The sequence below is a fragment of the Nymphalis io genome, chromosome 1 (assembly GCF_905147045.1).
Source record: "Nymphalis io chromosome 1, ilAglIoxx1.1, whole genome shotgun sequence".
Classification (NCBI taxonomy): domain Eukaryota; kingdom Metazoa; phylum Arthropoda; class Insecta; order Lepidoptera; family Nymphalidae; genus Nymphalis; species Nymphalis io.
Window position 1 is genome coordinate 7188629 of NC_065888.1, and position 21484 is coordinate 7210112.

At 31.0% G+C, this 21484-nt stretch overlaps 3 protein-coding genes across 4 annotated transcripts; 2 read left to right on the forward strand and 1 right to left on the reverse strand.

Moving 5' to 3' along the window:
- Positions 1-2699: 2699 nt before the first annotated feature.
- On the reverse strand, positions 2700-13911 carry LOC126769205 (protein disulfide-isomerase A6 homolog). The gene is made up of 8 exons (XM_050487847.1): positions 13748-13911; positions 13459-13652; positions 13057-13278; positions 10264-10416; positions 9297-9506; positions 8678-8832; positions 3260-3418; positions 2700-2895 (listed from the first exon to the last, which is right to left on the reverse strand). The coding sequence occupies exons 1-8, from the start codon at positions 13767-13769 to the stop codon at positions 2739-2741; spliced, it is 1272 nt and encodes a 423-aa protein (XP_050343804.1). The 5' UTR covers positions 13770-13911; the 3' UTR covers positions 2700-2738.
- On the forward strand, positions 3675-7331 carry LOC126769438 (uncharacterized). Its single transcript, XM_050488238.1, has one exon. It carries the CDS (start codon positions 3765-3767, stop codon positions 4485-4487), a length of 723 nt encoding a protein of 240 aa, XP_050344195.1. The 5' UTR covers positions 3675-3764; the 3' UTR covers positions 4488-7331.
- A 3829-nt stretch (positions 13912-17740) lies between the features above and the next one.
- Positions 17741-21253, forward strand: LOC126769380 (deoxynucleoside kinase). Of its 2 annotated transcripts, XM_050488121.1 has the most exons (5): positions 17741-17889; positions 18025-18203; positions 18299-18551; positions 18837-18991; positions 19788-21253. In XM_050488121.1, exons 1-5 carry the CDS (start codon positions 17853-17855, stop codon positions 19962-19964), a joined length of 801 nt encoding a protein of 266 aa, XP_050344078.1. In that variant the 5' UTR covers positions 17741-17852; the 3' UTR covers positions 19965-21253. The 2 variants fall into 2 exon arrangements, with proteins under 2 accessions (XP_050344078.1, XP_050344087.1); XM_050488130.1 differs by lacking the exon at positions 17741-17889 and having other exon boundaries at positions 17951-18203; positions 19788-21252.
- The last annotated feature ends 231 nt before the right edge of the window (positions 21254-21484 follow it).

Consider the following 21484-nt stretch of genomic DNA (forward strand, 5'->3'; position numbering starts at 1 on the left):
AAATACTTATGCATACTTAAAAATATTACTTAATAATTTAAAAGGTTGTGAATTTGAATACATGTGTTGTAACAGTATCAAAACTTTAAGTTAACATTATGATGTGTTTTTAAAATGTTAGCAAATAATGAAGTATGACATAGAAGACATTAAATGTAATAAAAGACTGCTTTGGACCAATTTTAATAATATTATATTTAACAATTTTTACAACATATTTTATTAGGATTAAGAGTTAATTACAACTTTTTATTGTATTTTAAAATTAGTGGTGCCATAGTAATCGAAATACTATATACTTATTTTAATCTCATTTTTACTTGGAAACAATTATATGAAGTTAAATAGAATATATGATTCTACACTTTTATCATATGGAAAACACCAGGGATGAGATACATGTATGTAAAAATATCAGGGTTATTAACCATGTAACTAAATATTTTCAAAGTATTTATTTGTCAAATACAATTGTGCATACAATCAAATATTTCTATGATGGTATTGACTGTTTTCTAGTATTTTCATGCCCTGTTGTCCAGCTCTGTTTGTTGTATGACAGCTTTTTACAAATGCAAGTATTTCCCTCCACACTAGGCCACAATACTCATAAAGATTAGCTCTTGTTTTAAAAACCTGGTAAAGTAAATGTGTGTCGTCCCATCAAGTCAGATGACTTCAATTCTGAAATTATTTATCCATAGTTATTTTTAAGTAGGTGTAAAAAGGCCTGCCAATGTTACTAGCTTTCAGAACTATACAAACAAAAATCAACAAATGAGTCAACAGCTATAGAAGTGATTATTGCAAATTACTCATAAAAAAATAGTAATAGAAAAAAGTTTTATTTACAGAAGAAATAAAAAAAAAAATGCCTTTAACAATTATAATTTTTTAACTATAAGTGCACCCGACTCATTCAATATTTAAAACCAACTAGGTTAATAACTGTCACCCAGTGTTTTATATATGATTAGTTTCATATATGCATATTTAAAAACACTGACTGGCATCATTTTTCTAAGTTTATTTTGTGAAATTTAATTTTGTTTTCAAATAAATCATTATCTAACTCATGGATACAACTTTATGTTAAGAAATGTGATATAAAAATATTTGTAGAATTATTAAAAACAATTGAAAAAATGTTTGTAATAGTTGTATAAAATTTATACTTGCACAGAATAAATATTAGTATTTCTTACTATTGTATTTATACCATATAATATGAGTAATTGTGCTTTAATTTGCATTTAACATTTGTAAACCATTATATTAAAAATGCCTTATAAATGAATATTATGTTAAAATAGCTATTTTTGATAATTATTGCTTACCTTGTGATATGAAGAATTTATTAGGTCATTGGGAATTAATAAGTATATTTACCAGTGCAAATACCAGGAAAAATGTTTTATATCAAATAATGTAAGAAAATTCCTTCTGTTTTAACACACAACTTTTTTGTATAAGTCATTTTTTTTATATATGCATATAAAACTTTTTAATTAATAACTTATCCTATTTATGAATTAAATACGTAATATTTGTAATAACTAAATAAAATCATTGACATTTTACTTTATCAGTATTACTTCAATTACATTGAACATATTGGTGCAAGAATCCTTTATACTTTGTATTATTTATATGAATAATAAAGTATCAAAATTATTATTTGAATATTTATGTTTGTGTTGAACTTTTAGATATATTTTATATATCTATTTTCATTTTTATCGCTTTACTGAAATCGCCTTTTCAATAAAAGAAAGCCTGATCGAATTTCAACTAACTCGTAAACATACATATATGAAATAGATTTTTATGATCTTCATGTGCACATTATGTATAGTTCATCGTTTTATAGTAGTCTGCCTACTGCATGCTATTCTCCTTTAGTTTATTTTAAATGATTTCTTCTATTATCCAGTTCTAAGCTGTTGTGATTTTCGTGAACATTAATGAGTACAATAAACAATTGAACTATAAATTGTAACATCCTTTTTATTATAGCGTCTTAGAGATGGTGATAGATGAAATTGATTTTGGATCAGCATGGTATATATTATAAATATCTCAAAAATGTTTTAAGGGAATAAAAAGAAATACGTATATATATTATTGTTAGCAATTTATTTTATTAAAAATACTCTGGCCACATTAAAACATTTAAAATTTAAATAATGTGGAAGATATGTAACCAGATTTTTATTATCTATTGTATAACATATAAAGTAATAAAATGTTAAATGTATATAAACTGAAACAATTTTAAAATATCAGACATGAAATCTATCCGATGTTAAAATTTAAACTAAGTAACGATACGAAATCCATTTTTAATCTTACACCAGCTTACAATGGCAGTCTTAAATTAGTAAAAAATGCATAAAAATATTTCATATATATTACATATTTAGTGTGAGAGTTTCTATAAACTATAATGGCATACCACAGAAATAAACTGGGGAATGTGATGATAATGTCATTGTGTACATTTGTTACAAAATTTATTACAATCTGAAATCGAAATACATTTCACTGGAATCTAATGTTTCGGTTATATATTTAAATTCATCTAAGTTTAGAAAATTTTAATAATTACTTCACAATATATAAAAACTAGCTTTACTCATACAACATCTATTTTAAAGAGTGTAACTTACTAAGAGTAATTAAAAACAAGTTTTATTAAGTTTGAAACACTTGAATTCACTCTGTCCACTTCAATGCACTTATAGTTCATCCTTCTCGAGATCAACATCTGAGAGATCAATATCCTCCTCTTGGGGCAGTTCTCCATCTTTGCCATCCCAGGGTTCTGTTGTTAGAATCTTAGGCATCTCTGCCCCTTTCACTGGAGCAGTTTGGCCACGACCGAAGGATAAATCCCTATAATATAAAATGTTTGCAATAAAATTGAGTTGCTTTTAATTTTTTTATACAGGCTTAGATCTCTATAGAATAAAAATTGATAGTTTGTGTTGTCAACATATATAGGTGAGAAAAGCTTTATCTTAAGTTTGACAACTATACAAGATAATTATACAATGTTCTTAATTGTTTGTGACTCGAATGAAGAATTACAAATAGTAGCAAACAAAAAAAATGTATGCTATTTCAGTGGAAATGCACCATTTTATGATATTTAATTATTATAACACTAATGTTTACCCACTGCACCCGTTAAGTAAGCGTGAATGACGCGAACGATGAGCACATTGCTTATAATATTAATGACACAACACATTCTTACCTTAGGAATTCATTAATGCCCAACTCAGAGAATGAACCTCGTAGAGTTGAAAACTTGAGTTTCTTAGCATTAACGACCGCCATCGCTGGGTAGCCGAAGCCGCCGAGTTCAAGAGCCTCCTCTAATGCTGTTTGAGCACCAGCTTCAGCCCAAACCCATCTGTGAAAGTATATTAATTGTAAATAGTTTTTTTAGTGAACATTTTTATTTTAAGAAAGATTAATATAATTGTCATCAAATCATTTTCATGTTAACAAAAAAAAAAGCTTTGATTATTATAACTTAACATATACAGGTAGAAAAAGGGTAGGAGTAAAAAAACAAGCAACACCACTTTTAAAAGCTCTTAAAGATTTTTTTATTTTTATAGTATAAATATTTATTTAAAACAAGTTAATTTAAATATATTATGTGTATGTGACCTACTCTACCCACCAGATAGTGAATCCTCTTTAAAATTACTTATCACTTGAACTATTTGTCACTTTAAAACTACACAACAACAATGGAATCTATCAAGGAGTCTCTGGCTGCAATGACCGACTTATTCAACAGCCGTATGAATGAATTCCAGCAAGACTTACAGAGGACAACAACACCTGCGACTGTGCCTTCTCTTTCATCGGAGTTCAATTCTTTTAAGTCTTTTGTTCTCACTGCACTAAGTGGACTTCAGCGACAAATTGAGTTTCTCGCCAGGGAAATGGATCGGACTGAAATGCAGAGACGTCGAAAAGTGCTTCTTTTCCATGGTGTTAGCGAAGAGAGATCCGAGGATGCCACTGCTCGCGTTACCAGCCTTGTTGCGGAGCACTTGGCCTTACCAAATTTTTCTACCAGCAGTATCAAATCTTGTCATCGCTTGGGAAGACCTTTGGACAGCAAGCCCAGACCTATAGTGGTCAAATTTACCGAGACTGCTATTAGGGATAAGGTCTGGTTCGCCAAAACGAAGTTGAAGGGCACCGGTGTCACAGAGTCAGAGTTCCTGACGAAAAGCCGACACAATGTGTTTTTGGAGGCCAGGAAGCGGTTCGGCATCAACAAGTGTTGGACACGAGACGGTTTGATACACATTATCGCCCCAGATGGATCTAGACATCGTGCCGAATGTTTATCTGATCTTGACTCGATTTCAACTTGTAAGTCCCCAGTCCAAAAAATTCCCATCGCAAACACTAGCGATAAAGTTGTATTGCAGAGGTCAAAGCGCGTAGTTAAGAAATAGTTATTTTATATTTATCTTTCTTCTTATTATTGTTTGTTTTTCTATAATTTTAAAATTATTTCTCTGTCTACCTGCTTTCGATTTAATTTTTGTGTTGTGTAAAACTATTTACGAATATATTTAGTTAAAAGTTAACGTCATTCTGACGTTTGTCAATCAGGCGCCATAGTTTTCTTGCTTTGGATGGTTAGTTTTTTAGTTCTATACTAGACATTTATAAAGATCGTCTCTACTTCATTTTCATATTTGATATAGATAGATAATAGATAAATATAGATATAATATAATAATATTCCTTTTTAGTAAAAATTGTTGTTATGGCAGCCTGATAAATATCTGATTTTTTTTTTTTTTTTTGTTAATGTTAGTTTTTAATGTTATTATTGTTTCTATTTTGTTATGTTTGTGTTTAAGTGATTATTCCTAGGCAATTGGCGGGTGAGTGTTCATATGAAATTAATTAACGTATAATTATTCATTTACCTATTTTTATTTTGTAATTATAGAATTAATATATATTATTATTATTTTACATATATATTTTATATATTTATCTTTATATTTTTACTTATTTTATTTGCTGAATATTTAATTTAAAAATGTCTAGAAACAATGACGATTTGGACGAAACTTTTCTTTCTTTTTCTTCTGATGGATTGAGCAGTAATGACAGCTTTCATAGTATCCCTTCGCTCGGTGAAACTATAAATTCTTTATTCTCAGACTGTCTAAAATATTTTAATGTTATCCATATTAATGCTCAGAGTATTCCTGCACATTATCCTGATATGTTATCATCATTCGATTGCAATAAAATACATGCTATCCTCGTATCTGAGTCCTGGCTTAAACCCTGCTTACCTTCTACTTCCTACTCTCTTCCTGGATTTCATTTGATCCGTAACGACCGTGTAGGTCGGGCAGGTGGTGGAGTGGCGATCTATCTCCGTTCTCACATTCCATTTTCAATTATAAGTCAATCGACACCTCTGTCCGTTGAAGGGGCTGAACACCTTTTTATTGAGGTTATCTTTGGTCATATTAAGATGTTATTAGGTGTTTACTATAGTCCTAACCTCACGGTCGATTACTTTTCATCATTTGAAATCCTTCTAGAGCAATTTAAACCGTTGTATGCCCATACCATTCTTATGGGAGATTTTAATACATGTCTCTTAAAAAATGACCATCGCTCTAGTCTGTTGAAATCTGTACTGAATAGTGCAGATTTACAAATCCTACCCCTATCTGCTACTCATTCCTTCCCTAACTCTATCCCTTCTCTTCTCGACTTAATTTTGGTCTCTTCCGTTGATCATGTTGAAAAGCATGGGCAGTGCTCCGCCCTTGCTTTTTCATATCATGATCTTCTTTATCTTTCCTATAAAATCAAACCACCCAAAGCAAAATCGAGAATTCTTCTGCAGCGTAATTTTGGTGGAATGGATTTGAATAGTCTGCGGGAGGATGCTGCCAACATTGATTGGAGTGTTATTTTAAATGTTGATACAGTCAATGAGCAAGTTACAGTTTTTAATTCCCTATTAACTCAACTGTATGATTTACATGCACCAATTCGTCCTGTCCGGCTAAAACACCTTCCTGCACCTTGGCTCACCCCAGAAATAAAGAAGCTCCAAGTAAGAAAGAATATTGCCAAGGCTAAGTATAGGTGTAATCCGACTGACACAAATCGCGACAAGTATCTGAAGGTTCGCAATCGCTGCAACATGCTATGTAGAGATAGTCAACGACGCCATATCCATAAATCTATAGCTGAGGAAGAGGAGTCAGCTAGAGTCTGGAAATTTCTCAAGTCCTTAGGAGTTGGAAAATCATCTAAAAATATAAATACTCACAATATTAATTTAAATGAATTAAATAATCATTTTTCGTCCTCTCAAACTTTCGACACTGCTGTGAAGTCTAATACTTTAAAAGAAATTTCTGCTAAATCAACTTCTGAAAATTCTCCTTTTTTCTTTAGTCAATTTACTGATAGTGATGTTAAGAAGAACATTTTAGCAATAAATTCTGATGCTATTGGTTCGGATTGCATTAGTCGTAAGATGATCCTCCCAATCCTAGATATCATAATTCCTGTAGTCACACATATTTTAAACCAATCCATTATCCTTTGTGAATTCCCTGAATCCTGGAAAGACGCACAAGTCATCCCCCTCCCCAAAAAAACAAATCCTTCATCTTACACTGATTATCGTCCTATATCCATTCTCCCTTTCCTGTCTAAAGTACTTGAGCGCCTTATTCACAATCAATTAAACCAATACCTTTCAAAAAATGTCCTATTGAATCCTTTACAATCTGGCTTTCGTCCTGGTCATAGTACGACTACGGCTCTGATCAAAATAACTGATGACATTAGATTAGGAATGGATAATCAACAGGTTACTGTGTTGACATTATTAGATTTTAGTAATGCTTTCAACACTGTAGACTTTGATATTCTTCTTGCTATTTTGTGTTCTCTTAACATATCTGCTAAAGTAATTGACTGGTTTCATTCTTACTTGTATGGGCGCCGGCAACGGATAAGAGTTCAAGATTCTTTCTCAGAATGGGCTCCTATAACTGCTGGCGTTCCACAAGGTGGCGTGTTGTCTCCCCTCTTGTTTTCGGTCTTTATAAGTACCATCACTTCTCATATATCTTCTCTCTATCACCTGTATGCAGATGATCTTCAGATCTATTCACAAAGTAAAATTGCGAACCTTCCTGAAACTATACATTTAGTTAATAATGATTTATTAAATATTTCTAAGTGGTCTACTGCATTTGGATTACGAGTAAACCCAAATAAAACACAGGTGCTGATTATTGGTAGTTCAAAATTAATTTCTCGTATATTTTTTTCGGATCTCCCGGTTGTACACTTTAACGGTGTTAACATACCGTTCAGTGTTACAGCTAGGAATTTGGGAATTTCCTTTGACCAGCACCTGTCTTGGGAACCACAGATAAGTGAGGTTAGTAAAAAAATTTTTGCAGCCTTTGGCTCCCTTCGAAGGTTACGCAACTTTCTACCCATCCCTACCAAAATTATGTTAGCACAGTCACTCCTACTACCAATTCTCGATTATGCTGACGCATGTTATCTTGATCTAAAAGAGGAGCAACTTAATAAACTTGAGCGTCTCCAAAATCTTTGCATCCGATTCATATTTGGTCTTCGTAAATATGATCACGTTTCTGAATTTCGTAAAAAGCTCAAGTGGCTCCCAATCCGGCTTCGCAGGAATACTCACATCCTTCAACTTCTGTACTGTATTCTGTTCAATCCGTCTTCTCCTTCATATCTAAAAGAACGTTTTCAATTTCTTAGTTCTTCACATAGCCATAATCTTCGTTCTGAAGAGAATTTGATTTTAAAAATACCACCTCATACAACATCTTTTTATAGTGACTCATTTACAGTCCATTCAATTCGTCTTTGGAACTCTCTTCCACTAGAAGCAAGACGTGCACCAACTATTACTTCTTTTAAAAAAATGATAAAAGAGCACTTTCTTGCTTCATGAAGAAATACTGCAATTAAATATTTTATTTATTATGTAAGTATCTATAGTATGTAAATGTATATATTTATAATGTGTATGTATATTATATTATTATATAATTATATATTTATGGAATATTTATTTATGTATCGTATATATACATATATATATTGTATCTATTTTTATTTTTTTTATGTATTAAATAATTGTACACCCCTACCATCCTATCTCTCTCCTCTACCAAAGGTTGCCTGGAAGAGATCGCTGTTTTAGCGATAAGGCCGCCTATTGTACATTTTTCTTTTCTTTGTTTTGTTTTACTCCTATTATTTTTGTCTATATTGGTGTGCAATAAAGAGTATATAAATAAAATAAAATAAATACAGGTAATAAGTAAAGTTTTTTACAAATGTATGTATTTTCCAAAACCCCATCTAAATAAGTATCAGTAAATAAGTATCAGAATTCTCATAAGTATAACAGATACATTTATGATAATATTGGATGAGAACCTTGGGAACCAAGATGTTATGTACCTTGTGTTTTGTGTGTAATTACAGAGGCTCACTCAACCTTCAAACTGGAACACAACAATTGTCGTATTGCTGTTTGGCGATAGAACAACACCGATAGGCCTGAACTCTCTGGCCCTGGCTAGCGAGAAGTACTCACCCCCACATTTTGGCCTTGTATTTGTCCCCAAGGCGCGCGAGCACCGTGAGGTATCCGTTGCGGCACGCGGCGTCGCAGTCCAGAATGTGCGGCAAAACGGACACCACGCAGAGCGGCTTCTCGCTGCAGGCCTTCATCGTATCTGCGTTCACCACCTGTAATTGATCGTCATTCTTTTCAAATAATCAGAAAATTACTATAATTTTTTGTATTTGTTAAATTTGTACTATTAGAAATATTTCCATTTTATTTAGAATTTTTATTAAAAAAATTAATGTCTTTGATCTGTACATTTATAACGATATATATATGTGATCCCTGTCAAGGACAAACAAGACAGATTTCATTACACTACATAGCCTAGGTCGATTTTGGAACAATAAGTTACAATAATGTTAAACTTCTTTTATAACAGAATAACTGAATTCATGTGGAACCAAAATAGTTTTTTTTTTTTAAATTCTTAATTCAATTCATTAAATTGTTTTATGAATATAAAAATTTTATTTTGAAGATAAAATAAAAACTTAGTTAAGTTATAATCAATTAAAGTAACAATTGGAAATACTGTTAGCATCAGGATATTGATGTATCTCTACTCTGCAGGAAACATGTTTACCTGAATAATTTCTGGTGCGGGAACATTCTCAGCTAATTTTTCCATAGCCCAGGTTACAATATCGCTTGATGTTCTTCCGCCATTGTAATCTTCTACAGAGTCGCTTGTCTTCTTGCCTGAGGTGAACAGCTTAATGGTTGGGTATCCTTGAACTTGGTAGCGAGATGCCATTACTGTGTGAACTGTGGCATCAAGTGCACCTAATTTGACCTAGTTGCGAAAAGTAACATAGATGTGTCATTAAAGAAATTAATATGAAGTAATAAAAAAAAATGCAACAAGTATTTTATTGGCCACACAAAACACACACAAAGGCTTAAAGAAGGTAATATTTAAAAAAAAAACATGCTTATTTAGATTGACAATTATTTTTATCTTAAGAAATACCTGCACTACACCATTATATTATTTTGTTTTGTGCATTTTTGTATTATTTTGTTTCTAACATTAACAGGTTGGCTATGAAAAAACAGTCAAATGAAAATTTGCAATACTGTTTTCTGTAATATATGCTATAAAATCTGTTTTATTATGTTATTGTTGCATATAGTCTTTTAAAGTAAGTGTAGTACAGAATAATTTTTTATTCTGTAAAATAATAGTGAAGTGTAATATAATTTCTGAATTTACATATTTTTACCCAACTTTTGTGCAATAAAATTTATAGATTAGTTCAGTCCTGGCGACTGTAGCAGTGACTTGCGCAAGACAGTTAAATAATATATACATATGTATTGCTTGCTTCAAAAAATTTATTTGTTAAATTCTGCTTATTATTTTTATAAAACGACAAAATTAAGTGTAGTTAATTAATTCAATTGAACCACAAAAGTTTTCAAAATATGAATGTTATAAAATCTCAATGGAGTTGGTAACTGAAACTATATAGTTTGATTTATGTTTTATATATAATTATTATATAGAAATATACGTATTTGTGAGTTATAGAAATAATTGATTTATTTACCTTGCCCTTAAGTTCTGTGGCAGCTTTAGCCCAGTGAGGTTCGAGGTTTTTGCAGTGACCACACCATGGAGCATAGAACTCAACCAGCCACATGTCCTCGCTGTCCAGTACTAGTTCCTTGAAATTGCTGTCTGTGAGTGTGATGACATCAGACTGAAACAATAATTAATTTTCAATAAACTACAAAAGTTAGTTTTTAAAATTAGTTTTATTAAATTAATTTTAATTATTTTTTTTAAATAAGTTTTACCCTTTTTAATATTTTTTAAAGGTTTTTTACAGTTAAGCTAAATAGCTAAGGTAAAAACCAACTTATCTTATAAAAAATGATAACTGCATTGAAAAAAGGTAGAAAAACGCGTTATTTTCTAGTAGTTACTTCTGAAGAAATTTTAAACTAACAGTAACAGCCTGTAATTGTGCCACTGCTGAACTAAGGCCTTCTCTCCCTTTCTGAGAAGAAGGTTTTTAGAGCTTATTCCACCACGCTGCTCCAATGCGGTTTGGTGAAATACACATGTGGCAGAATTTCAGTGACATTAGACACACGTAGCTTTCGTCACGATGTTTTCCGTTATCGTCAAGCAAGAAATGAATTATAAGCACAAATTAGCACATGAAATTTCAGTGGTGCTTGCCCGGGTCAAACCCACTATCATCGGTTAGGATTCACGCGCTTTTACCACTGGGCCATCTCAACTTCTGACGAAATTTTACAGACCTTTTCGTATTTTTAAGAATAATAAATTATGATTTATAAATAATGGATTGGTACATTGTATGTAGAACAAAGGACAATAAACTAAACAAAAAAATGTTTATAATTGTTTATGTTGTTTGCTGGTCGTCCAAAATAAACTTCTACGTAATTACCTATTTAAAGATATCATACTGCGTTCTTGTGATATATTTTTCGCAAAATAATAATTTAAACGATTTTAAAAGTTAACAGATTGAAATAATAATTAAATGTTATAAATTTGAACTTGTAGTATCCATCTTAAGCATGCCTATAACATATTTAATTTTACAGGTCGAATATGGCGTACTCAGGGTCAAACTGACGTGTCCATAGCCATCGCTAAGAGAATTATCTCGAAAAGTGATAGTGGAGTGACAGTGTAGGTGTTGATACTTCGTAGGCGATATTGTTTTTGAATTGAAACTGTTAGATATTATTACCGCATGTAAAATAGAACCTTAAGTACATATTTATTTAAAAAGATTATTTAAATTAATATTAAGGACTGTATAAATATTGCCTGTATAGCTTTTTACTGGAAATTATTTTTGTTTTAATATATTTATAAGTAAGCCTGCTTTGAAGAAGTCTATTTTGATTGTTAAAATTTTTAGGTATAAAGGCTTTACACTTAGAATCCATGTTGGATTACATAATATATATTTTATGATAGAACAAATGGAAATATTTGCTGATATAGTATCTAATATAATAAGTCGAGATGGCCCAGTGGTAAGAACGCGTGAATCTTAACCGATGAACGTGGGTTCAAACCCGGGCAAGCACCTCTGAATTTTCATGTGCTTAATTTCTGTTTATAATTCATCTCATGCTTTTCGGTGAAGGAAAACATCGTGAGGAAACCTGCATGTGTCTAATTTCATCGAAATTCTGCCACATGTGTATTCCACCAACCCGCATTGGAGCAGCGTGGTGGAATAAGCTCCAAACCTTCTCCTCAGATAGGGAGAGGAGGCCTTAGCCCAGCAGTGGGACATTTACAGGCTGTTACTATAGTATCTAAAGCCTAGTCTCCATATTGAAATATTTTCTCATAAATAGTGTGTAGATATTATAATTTGCACTAATTATTAGAAAAAGAAAATTAAACACAATGATACTTCTAATGCTATTTAGCTAACCTAAGCGTTTAAAACTATCATTCATTTTTACCTTTAAATAAGTACAAGAAATTGCCAGAAGATGATATTTTGTTCAAGATGTGCTATTATTTTAAAAATCAATATTTATACAATACTGTTTTGTCAAAAGACATTTCTGTACCACTTAAATATGTCAACAGAGGCAATTTTGATACTTTTTTTTATAATACTAATTATTTAATTTAATAGTAATCAGTTGTTAACCCCTTAGTACATCTTATTTTATAGTAAATAAATTATGGCCTTATTTGTACTGTGTGTGTGTACACCTATTCAATTTAATTTTTCTACTAATTGCATTGTAATTTTCTCTGTAAGAGATTTAAATGTGAATATTTTGAGAAAATAAATGTCTCTAATCGTAGTTAGTCAATGACAATTGTATACTTTGCAAATAACACACATATTTTAAATGTTATAGGAAAGAATTTTAATTTGTCATCAGTGATTTATCTTTTTTATTGAGATATAGGTTAAATGGTCGGTTTAATTTCATTAGGTATCCTTCCATGAAATAATTGTTCTTGTAAATCATTAAATCTGAGATTTCTTACAGGTTTGGTTATGAATGGTCGAACAATTTGCTTATTTTCGGTCATTCTTACAATGGGTCGCCAAGGTATAATATGACCATATACTTTATTCTTAATTTTTCGCTAATTAAAAAAATATTTATTTTTAGACTTAAATTATTCTATAAGCTACATAATTTTTTCCAAAACTTTCCAAGACTACATGTACTGTTTTATATAAGTAATGAATTGTTATTTTCAAAAAACATTAAGGAAAGAGTAAAACAAAATGTTTATAAATTATAACAGTCTATCTATCTGTATATGAAGTATATGCTTTTAATAATATTTTACTAAGCTTTTTAATAAAGTTTACCTTATCAGAAGACCCACTGGCTTTCTTTCCAAGACTGTCATATGCCTTTTCCTTAGCAGATTTAAGAGCAGCATCAATAAACGCTTCAGCAGTTCTTTGTCCCTGATAAGGAGTATGTTTGCTTCCAGTAAAAATCTTGATTGTTGGAAAACCTGAAACTCCATACTTTTGACCAAGATCTTTGTGTTGGTCGGCGTCTACAGCTCCTACTTTTGCTATACCCTATAAAAATACAAATTTACATAATTTATATGTATGAAAACGCAAAGAGAAAGTAAGACAAAATTAATCTACCCACTATCAAGTGTGGGTGTTCACAACACCCACACTTGATCATTATAACATCTATAATTACTTTCATTATAATTATGTATTTGTATTGATGTAACTTATTTAACCTACCTTTAGCGCTCGAGCAGCTTTCTTATATTCAGGAACAAGATTTTTGCAGTGTCCGCACCATGGAGCAAAAAATTCAACGATCCAAACCTCGTCAGAATTTATAACTAGCCTTTCAAAATTACCTGGTGTCAATTCTACAACATCTGATGATGAGTCGTACAAGGCATATGAGCCCGTTACAAATAATACCACACCTGAAATTAACAAAAAAGAATTATTTAAAACACCGGTAAAACAGTTGATTACAATTAAGTCAAATTTCACACTTATTACATGTTTTTAAACTGACCTAACAACCGTGAACACAACATTTTTTATAAGTTTAGCGACTTAGGATTAATATACTTCTGTAGAAATTGAAATATTCACGTTTAAGCAAAAGAAAAACTCTGTGAAAAATGATATGAGAAACAAACACGTCAATTATTTTTTGCCGAAATATCACAGACAAGATACTAGAATTGTCAATGGAATTCGTGGTTTACATGGATTGGTCACATTGATTTTGCCGCCATAATGTTGTGCTCTAAACTCTAAATAAATTGGTATTTGTTATCATCTGATCTCAATTCATTTTTGTCGTTATTTAGGCCCAAAACCTATAATACTGAAAAAGCTATAATATTAGGTAAGTAACCCGGAACCCTTATCGATTTAAAAGTACTTTTAAATAATAATTTTGATAAAAACAAAATAATTAATTTGATGATTATTAAGCAATATATAAAATTGTTATAAAGGGTTTGTTTCTTATAATGAAACTTTTTTGTTTTAAAGCCTGAAAATCCTGAAATATAGATTACTTCTGCAAAAACATTTCTCTTATCAATTCTGCTCTACATTAAAAATAGTGTACAGGTTATTTAAATTAAATTGGCATTGCTTAGCGCTTATTAATATTTATTTGGTTCATAAAAAAATGTAATAAATATTGATGTGCTCTGTAGACAGGTATATAGTCAGATGATGTGTCGTCATTCTGCAGTCACAGTCGCGTGCGAATAATAATGGTGTACATTTTTATTTGGTACCAGCATCGCAATCTGCACTACGTGATACAGAATGGAATATAAAAAAATATGTGGTTCTGATGAGAACCACAATTTTTTTTATATTTTTTATAATTTACTAGATGTAGCATAATCAGATACATGAATATTCTGATACAATCTTGATTTGTCAGCTCAATTCATTATTCTGGGGATTCTAATCCTCTAATCTGAGAGATTGAAACTTGATGCCGCCACGTCGTTAAGATACCAAAGTAGTGTCAAAGTTGTAGCCTCCCTTACCCCTCCCCCTTAATTCCCACTGAAACTAGATTTATATTGCAAAACTGTAACAAATAACAATAAAATAAAACGAATAAAAAACTAAACGAATATAACTAAAACTCAACAACGATAGTAATAAGTAATGTCACACGGACGGAGATAATACATCGATGTTCAAAATCAAAAATCGTTGTGAACTTGTGAAAATATTTAAATATTCTTTTTTAAAACTTTTCAACAAGTTGTCTTAGGTACCTACTTATCCCCCCTGATGAGAGTTCCATCGAGCCACGAGCGGAGCAAAGCACGGGAGAGACCGCGGATACGTTATATCAACACGATCCCGCAGCCTCTCCGATCCGTGCTGAGGACGGCCATCGCAGTGGTTTTAGTGGGCAAGAATCCCACATAACCCGATTCCACCCCTATGGGACCCGGATACCTTTCTGAAGGTTTCTATTGCGAGAAAAAAAATGGTACCTACTTATCATTTGGATGGGTCATTATTAATGTCGTTTAACATTCAATAGAGGTCGTTGATAAATGATAATGTTAAGTTGTCACTTTGGCAGTTTGGCTCATTCTAGTAAGGCTGTAAACACAGAGCAATTTTTACCCGTGTCCGTAACGGTGAAGGCACAACGAGCGGTTGACGCCTTTTTGTATAACCGCTCAGCTTGCGATAATCGCCCGCTAAGTTTGCGGACGATAACTGCAACTGGTGGTAGGGCTTTGTGCAAGCTCGCCTGGGTAGGTACCACCCACTCATCAGATATTCTACCGCAAAACAGCAGTACTTGGTATTGTTGTGTTCCGGTTTGAAGGGTGAGTGAGCCAGTGTAATTACAGGCACAAGGGACATAAAATATTAGGTCCCTAAGTTGGTGGCGCATTGGCGATGTAAGCGATGGTTAACATTGCTTACAGTGCCAATGTCTAAGGGCGTTGGTGACCACTTACCATCGGGTGGCCCATACGCTCGTCCGCCTTCCTATTCTATATAAAAATAAACCTCGTTAACCCCGTAGACAGAGAAACAAATAGACCAAGGGGTCGTGAAACCGCGATTGAGACAGAGATAGTTTGTTAATGTTTGCGTATAATGTTGCCATAGTAACTGCATTCCCTGTTTTGAAAGATAAATAATTTTCAGGATTTAATTAAAACAAAATAAGTTTATTAAATTTTACTTTTTAATATTTATTACACTTTTTTTAATTAAAATATGTTTTTGTTTTTCAACTATACACAAAAACTGTTGCATGGTTTGTTTTTGTTTCCGTTATCAATAGTACTTCAGAATCTTTATATGGTACTGGATTAGAATTCTCCTCAGTAGTTAAATCTTAAACACTCAATTAAATTATTACTAAAGAATGGTTGTCACATATATTTCTATGTTAACCTTTTGACTCGGAATCTAATAATATTATAAATTCATGAAGAATGTTAAATAATGTTGTCGTTAGGAAGTTATAAAAAGAAGATCGAGTAAATTAAAATAAATAATAACATATTTACCTATAACAAAGCACTTTAGGTTATTATAAGACTCCATATTTATTTGTTTACATTGTCGACGAGTCGATGTTTTTTATCGAAAATCGGGACTTTTTTTGGCTGACGCTGGCAGCACTCACATGATAACTAATTATAGGTTATGAATGATAAAAACTGGAATTTCCTATTATCCTTAGGATTTTAATGCAATACAACGTTCTGTCGTGCTATGTCATAAATAAACATCACTGAGAAACTATATTTAGAGACAAAATAGTCGTACTTACGCGTAAAGACACACGCCGGCAATTTTCTTGCTATCACTTTAACATGAAATAATACTATAATGCACTATTGTATAACCGTCGATATGATATAAGAATTGTTTCTCGGCCTTTTCACTGGATAAGAATCGTTTTCTAACATATAAGTTCTAAATTGAACAAAAAACACATTGAACGCACCAACTGTCAAGTTTTTTTCGCTACTTGAGTAGCGAAACAAACACTAAAACTGTTTACGCGATAAGGGACAAAAGATTTGATAATTCTATCTCTGTCTAAACCATTTGTAACGTAACATTCGTTCTCTTTCTTGCGTAAGTGAAAAGGAAATCGTCATTACGTCTATTAGTTTCTCTGTCTACGGTTAAACCAAGAACAGAACTTCGGTCTCGTTAGTTTAGAAATAAAACAGCTGTTCCTCTACCGCAGTGGGCGCGGGGAAAATCGCTCCCCGAGTTCTACCCTTACTACAATACACTCAGATAATGTCGGTCTTAGTGATGTTGGTCAAAAGTACATGGCTTTTTGACTCGATTAGCCTGTAATATTATACCATAATATTACACGCTAATATAATAGTACTACGAAAATGATCAGCCAATGCCGTATAATCGGCACGTGTAACACGGCATTGGCCGAATCGAACCATTTAAACGGGTTCAGACTCGAGCAGCACTGGATCCAGCATGAATTAAAAAGTATAATTTACATTTTTCCTTTATCAATCTAACGTCACTGGAATGCTGTACTGACATGAGTTACAAATTATACTAACTTCTAAAAGGTTTCTTTAAAAAAGTGAAAACACCAAATATTTTGGAATCAATCCATTTCAATAGTTAAAATTATTAATATTTATAAATACATCAAATATGAATCATGTATGTAAAAATGTTTACAGCTGGAAAAAACCTTATGTCCTCCAACAGGGCTTTTTGGAGCTTTTCCCAGTGGAGCACTTGATGAATAATAAAAACACTTATGTATTTAAAGTTATTTTCAATTAATTTAACAAACCTCCACTGTTCTTCATAGTTTTATTATCATTATATTTCATGTTAAATAATTTCAGTCACTCACGACTAAAAATTAAAAAAAACGTTTTACTTTTTAACCTATACATAAACTGATTATTACTCTGTGTAATATTTTTAACCTGTTTTCTTGTTTTCTATATTTTATAATCTTTGTTTTTGTAGTATGTCGGTAAACAACAAATATTTGAATAGAATCTTATAACTTTTTATGTTGTATTTTAAGAAGCCTATTTAAAATTAATTACATAAATGTAGATAATGTTTTTGTATACAAATAAATTGTATAAAATTAACTTGAAATGATAAAACGAAAGATTTATAATTTTTGTTTTAAAGGTTGGCGTGCTTACTTACTTTTTTGACAGGTTATTTTTGAATAGAACGCTATTCGCTATTATTTTGTCAACTTACTTTTACGCGGGAAATTATTGGAGCGTGTACGGTGGCATTTTAACAGTTATTTTATTTCAGTGGATAGACTTTTACACAAAATGAACGCTTCCAATTTAAAGCCTTTTACTGTACTTGTGGAGGGTAATATTGGAAGCGGGAAAACAACATTTTTGGAGCATTTTCAACAATTTGAAGATATAACGCTACTAACTGAACCTGTTGAAGAATGGCGCAATCTGAAAGGGTGGAATCTTTTAGTAAGTATAACTTAATTATTAAAATATGAACCCACTTTTAATACGTATTCGTTTCAAATGAAAGTACTTAATTTTCTATTTTTAATGCCTTTTAGGACTTGATGTATAAAGACCCTGCAAAGTGGGCAATGACCTTTCAGTCGTATGTTACAATGACTATGCTGGACATGCATCGCCGACCTACTTCTACCCCAGTAAAGCTTATGGAGAGATCGTTGTATAGCGCTAGATATTGCTTTGTTGAACATATGATGAGGAACGGTACTCTTCATCCCGCGCAGTTTGCTGTACTTGACGAGTGGTTCAGGTTTATTCATCGTGAGATACCTATTGATGTAGATCTAATCGGTAAGTCCTTGAAATGACATTAAATTTTTCTGTTGATGTGTACACATAACCGGTCATCTGTACCTATAATATGATTTAGTTATTACAGTAATAAATGTCATACGTGAACAATTAGAACTATTTTTGACATAAATTTGTTAGAAAGTAGCTGTGGTAAGTTAATTTGTAAAAAAAAAAATCAGTAATGATATGGTTTACCATTTTGAATGGGACATTAAATATATTAGTAACATAACATATAGCGTGTTGAATGAACTCTTAATATCTCACCAAATTTATTTACAGTATACCTTAAGACGACACCACAAGTAGTTCATGATAGAATAAAGAAACGGGCCCGATCTGAGGAACAGTGTGTGCCATTATCCTATATAGAGGAATTACATAAATTACATGAAGACTGGCTTGTTAATAGAACATTTGCTGAGTGTCCGGCACCTGTAAGTTTTTTTACGACTTTTATTTACAGTTACAGAAAGGGTCTTTGGTGTGGTCAAATACATTATTTTAATTAATCAAGTACTTAATGATTCACATGTTCATACCATAAGAATCATTAAACACTTCACATAGATGGTGTCATATTGAAACACACTCAAAGCTCATTTTTCAATAAGAAAATTATATTGTAAACATTATTATAATTTATATGACATATTTGCATGGGAAGTGTATATATCTAAATATGACTTCAAATATTCGGTAGACATTTAAGACTGCACTGCACTTCACTTCAAGGCAGCATGTTTTACAAGTGATAAATGAAACCATTTTTAAAATGTGCTGTGGTGTGATTCAACGGGGTGCATTTCATTCAATGATAATTGTTATATATCTTACCTTAACTTAATCTTTTTTAATTATTATAAAAGAATTCTTTTATAATAAAAGTTTAATAAGTTGTGGGTACATAATTTAATCTTATATATAGACTGTAAAATACATAATTATTCTTATAAAACAGTTGTTTCCTTCTAAATTAAACTAAAAATAAAATGTTTTGTGTGTAAGGTATGTTATTTTAGGATATAACCTTATTACTTTTTATGTTGCATTTCAGCTTATTTAATACAAAAATGAAAACAATTTTTAGGTCAAGTAGATTATATAAAGTTTACTTGAAATTAAATTAAACTAAACACAGGCATTAGATCTCCCATCACTATGTTTAATTTGTAAGTAACAAAATGCAAACTACATTATAGAATAATTGTAAAGACTCCTTTGTCTCTCCAGGTTTTAATGATTGATGCAGATTTGGATTTGTCCCAAATTACTGAAGAGTATAAAAAAAGTGAACACCAAATATTGAAACGAGCGGTAGATGTCGTCATGCAGTCACCTAACAAGCTGAGCCCAAAGAAACCAATAACAAGTTCTGCAATTAAGATAGTACCTCAAATAAGGCTTTAACATAATTATGTCTATTTTATACTTTATCTAAATTATTTATAAAAATCATTTTATTTCCAAGTTTCTCATGAGGCAATGGTTAATTTTTAACACAGTCTGTGTATAATAATATGAATAAAGGACAAAATTATTAATTGGCCATCACTAAAATTTTAACAAGAGATAGTAAAGATTATAACGACTGCTATTTAACTTATAAGGTTTTAAATGACCTCTACACATATATTTATTTATGATATTAAATTATCAGAATAATATTTTTGCATTGACAAATTTGGTAGTGTGAATATAGAAATTGATTCAATTTTTTTTGTATTATACCCAGTGTGATTTGAAAAATAATGATCAGTTTAAATCATTTACTTACATTTTTGAAATAACTAGAATTGCAATTGATAAAATTTATTAAAAATGAAGCATGTTCTAAATTAATGTACAATATTTATTTGTCAATTTATATGTTTGGTAACTGAATAAAATTAGTCTGGTATGTAGCTACCCCCATATGTATATGTATTTTAGAATTCTGCTTTTCGACTCATGATCATTACAAAACAATATTTCATGCGCAAGTTGTGCAGTTATTGAACATTTGAATTTAATGAATTTCTTTTTCATTTGTTGTTGACAAAACAATTTCAAGGTTTTACAAATGACATTTTGTGGATTAAGGATTTAATTTACTTATTTCATTAAACATTATATATTTGTTATACTTATAAGTTATGGTAAACATTTTCTAACAATGTTTATAACGATTTTATAGATTAAAATCTCTTTTAACTTCTGTTTAAAATAATAAAAAGTGATTGTTGCCTATCTTGACACTTGAATTGTATAGTTAAAATTAGTGTAAGCCCTAAAAATCATCACAAAATTTCAGTTTGAAAAGATCAAATACATTGATAAATTAATTACTTGAAATGGAAGTATTTTTCAAATAGCACTAGTGATGATTAGTATTATATATTACTTAAAAAAACATGTGTTTAGAGTAGTATGATGATGATAATAAGAAAAGTTAGAATATTAAAAATAATATTTTGAAATTTAATACGAAAATTCAAATATATTCCTAATTAAAAAGCATTTAATAATTAAGTGTTATTTCAAATATTCACAGTGCTGTTGCTTTGCACCAAATTTTGTTCTTATTTTTTGTAATTTTTGTTTTTTTTTTTTTTGTATATGAATAATATGTCGTAATGATTAGTCTACTAACATAATGTAATTTTTTTCTGCAAAATATATTGTGAATACATTAAAGTTAAGAAATTAAATGTTGTTCGTTATTATTCTACTACATGGAGGGCCCTGTTTCCTAAATATTACTTATTTTCGAAAAAGGGCCCTCCATACACTTAGTTGAAATGTGGAAAAGATGTATGAAAGGCGTATTTATCATTTATCAAGTTATATAGATGAGCACATTCTGAAAAGTTGGGGAAAAATTAAGGGCACCAAGGAAAGTCAGTGAAAATTTAAATTATACTATTAGCATCCCTAAATATCCCAGTGAT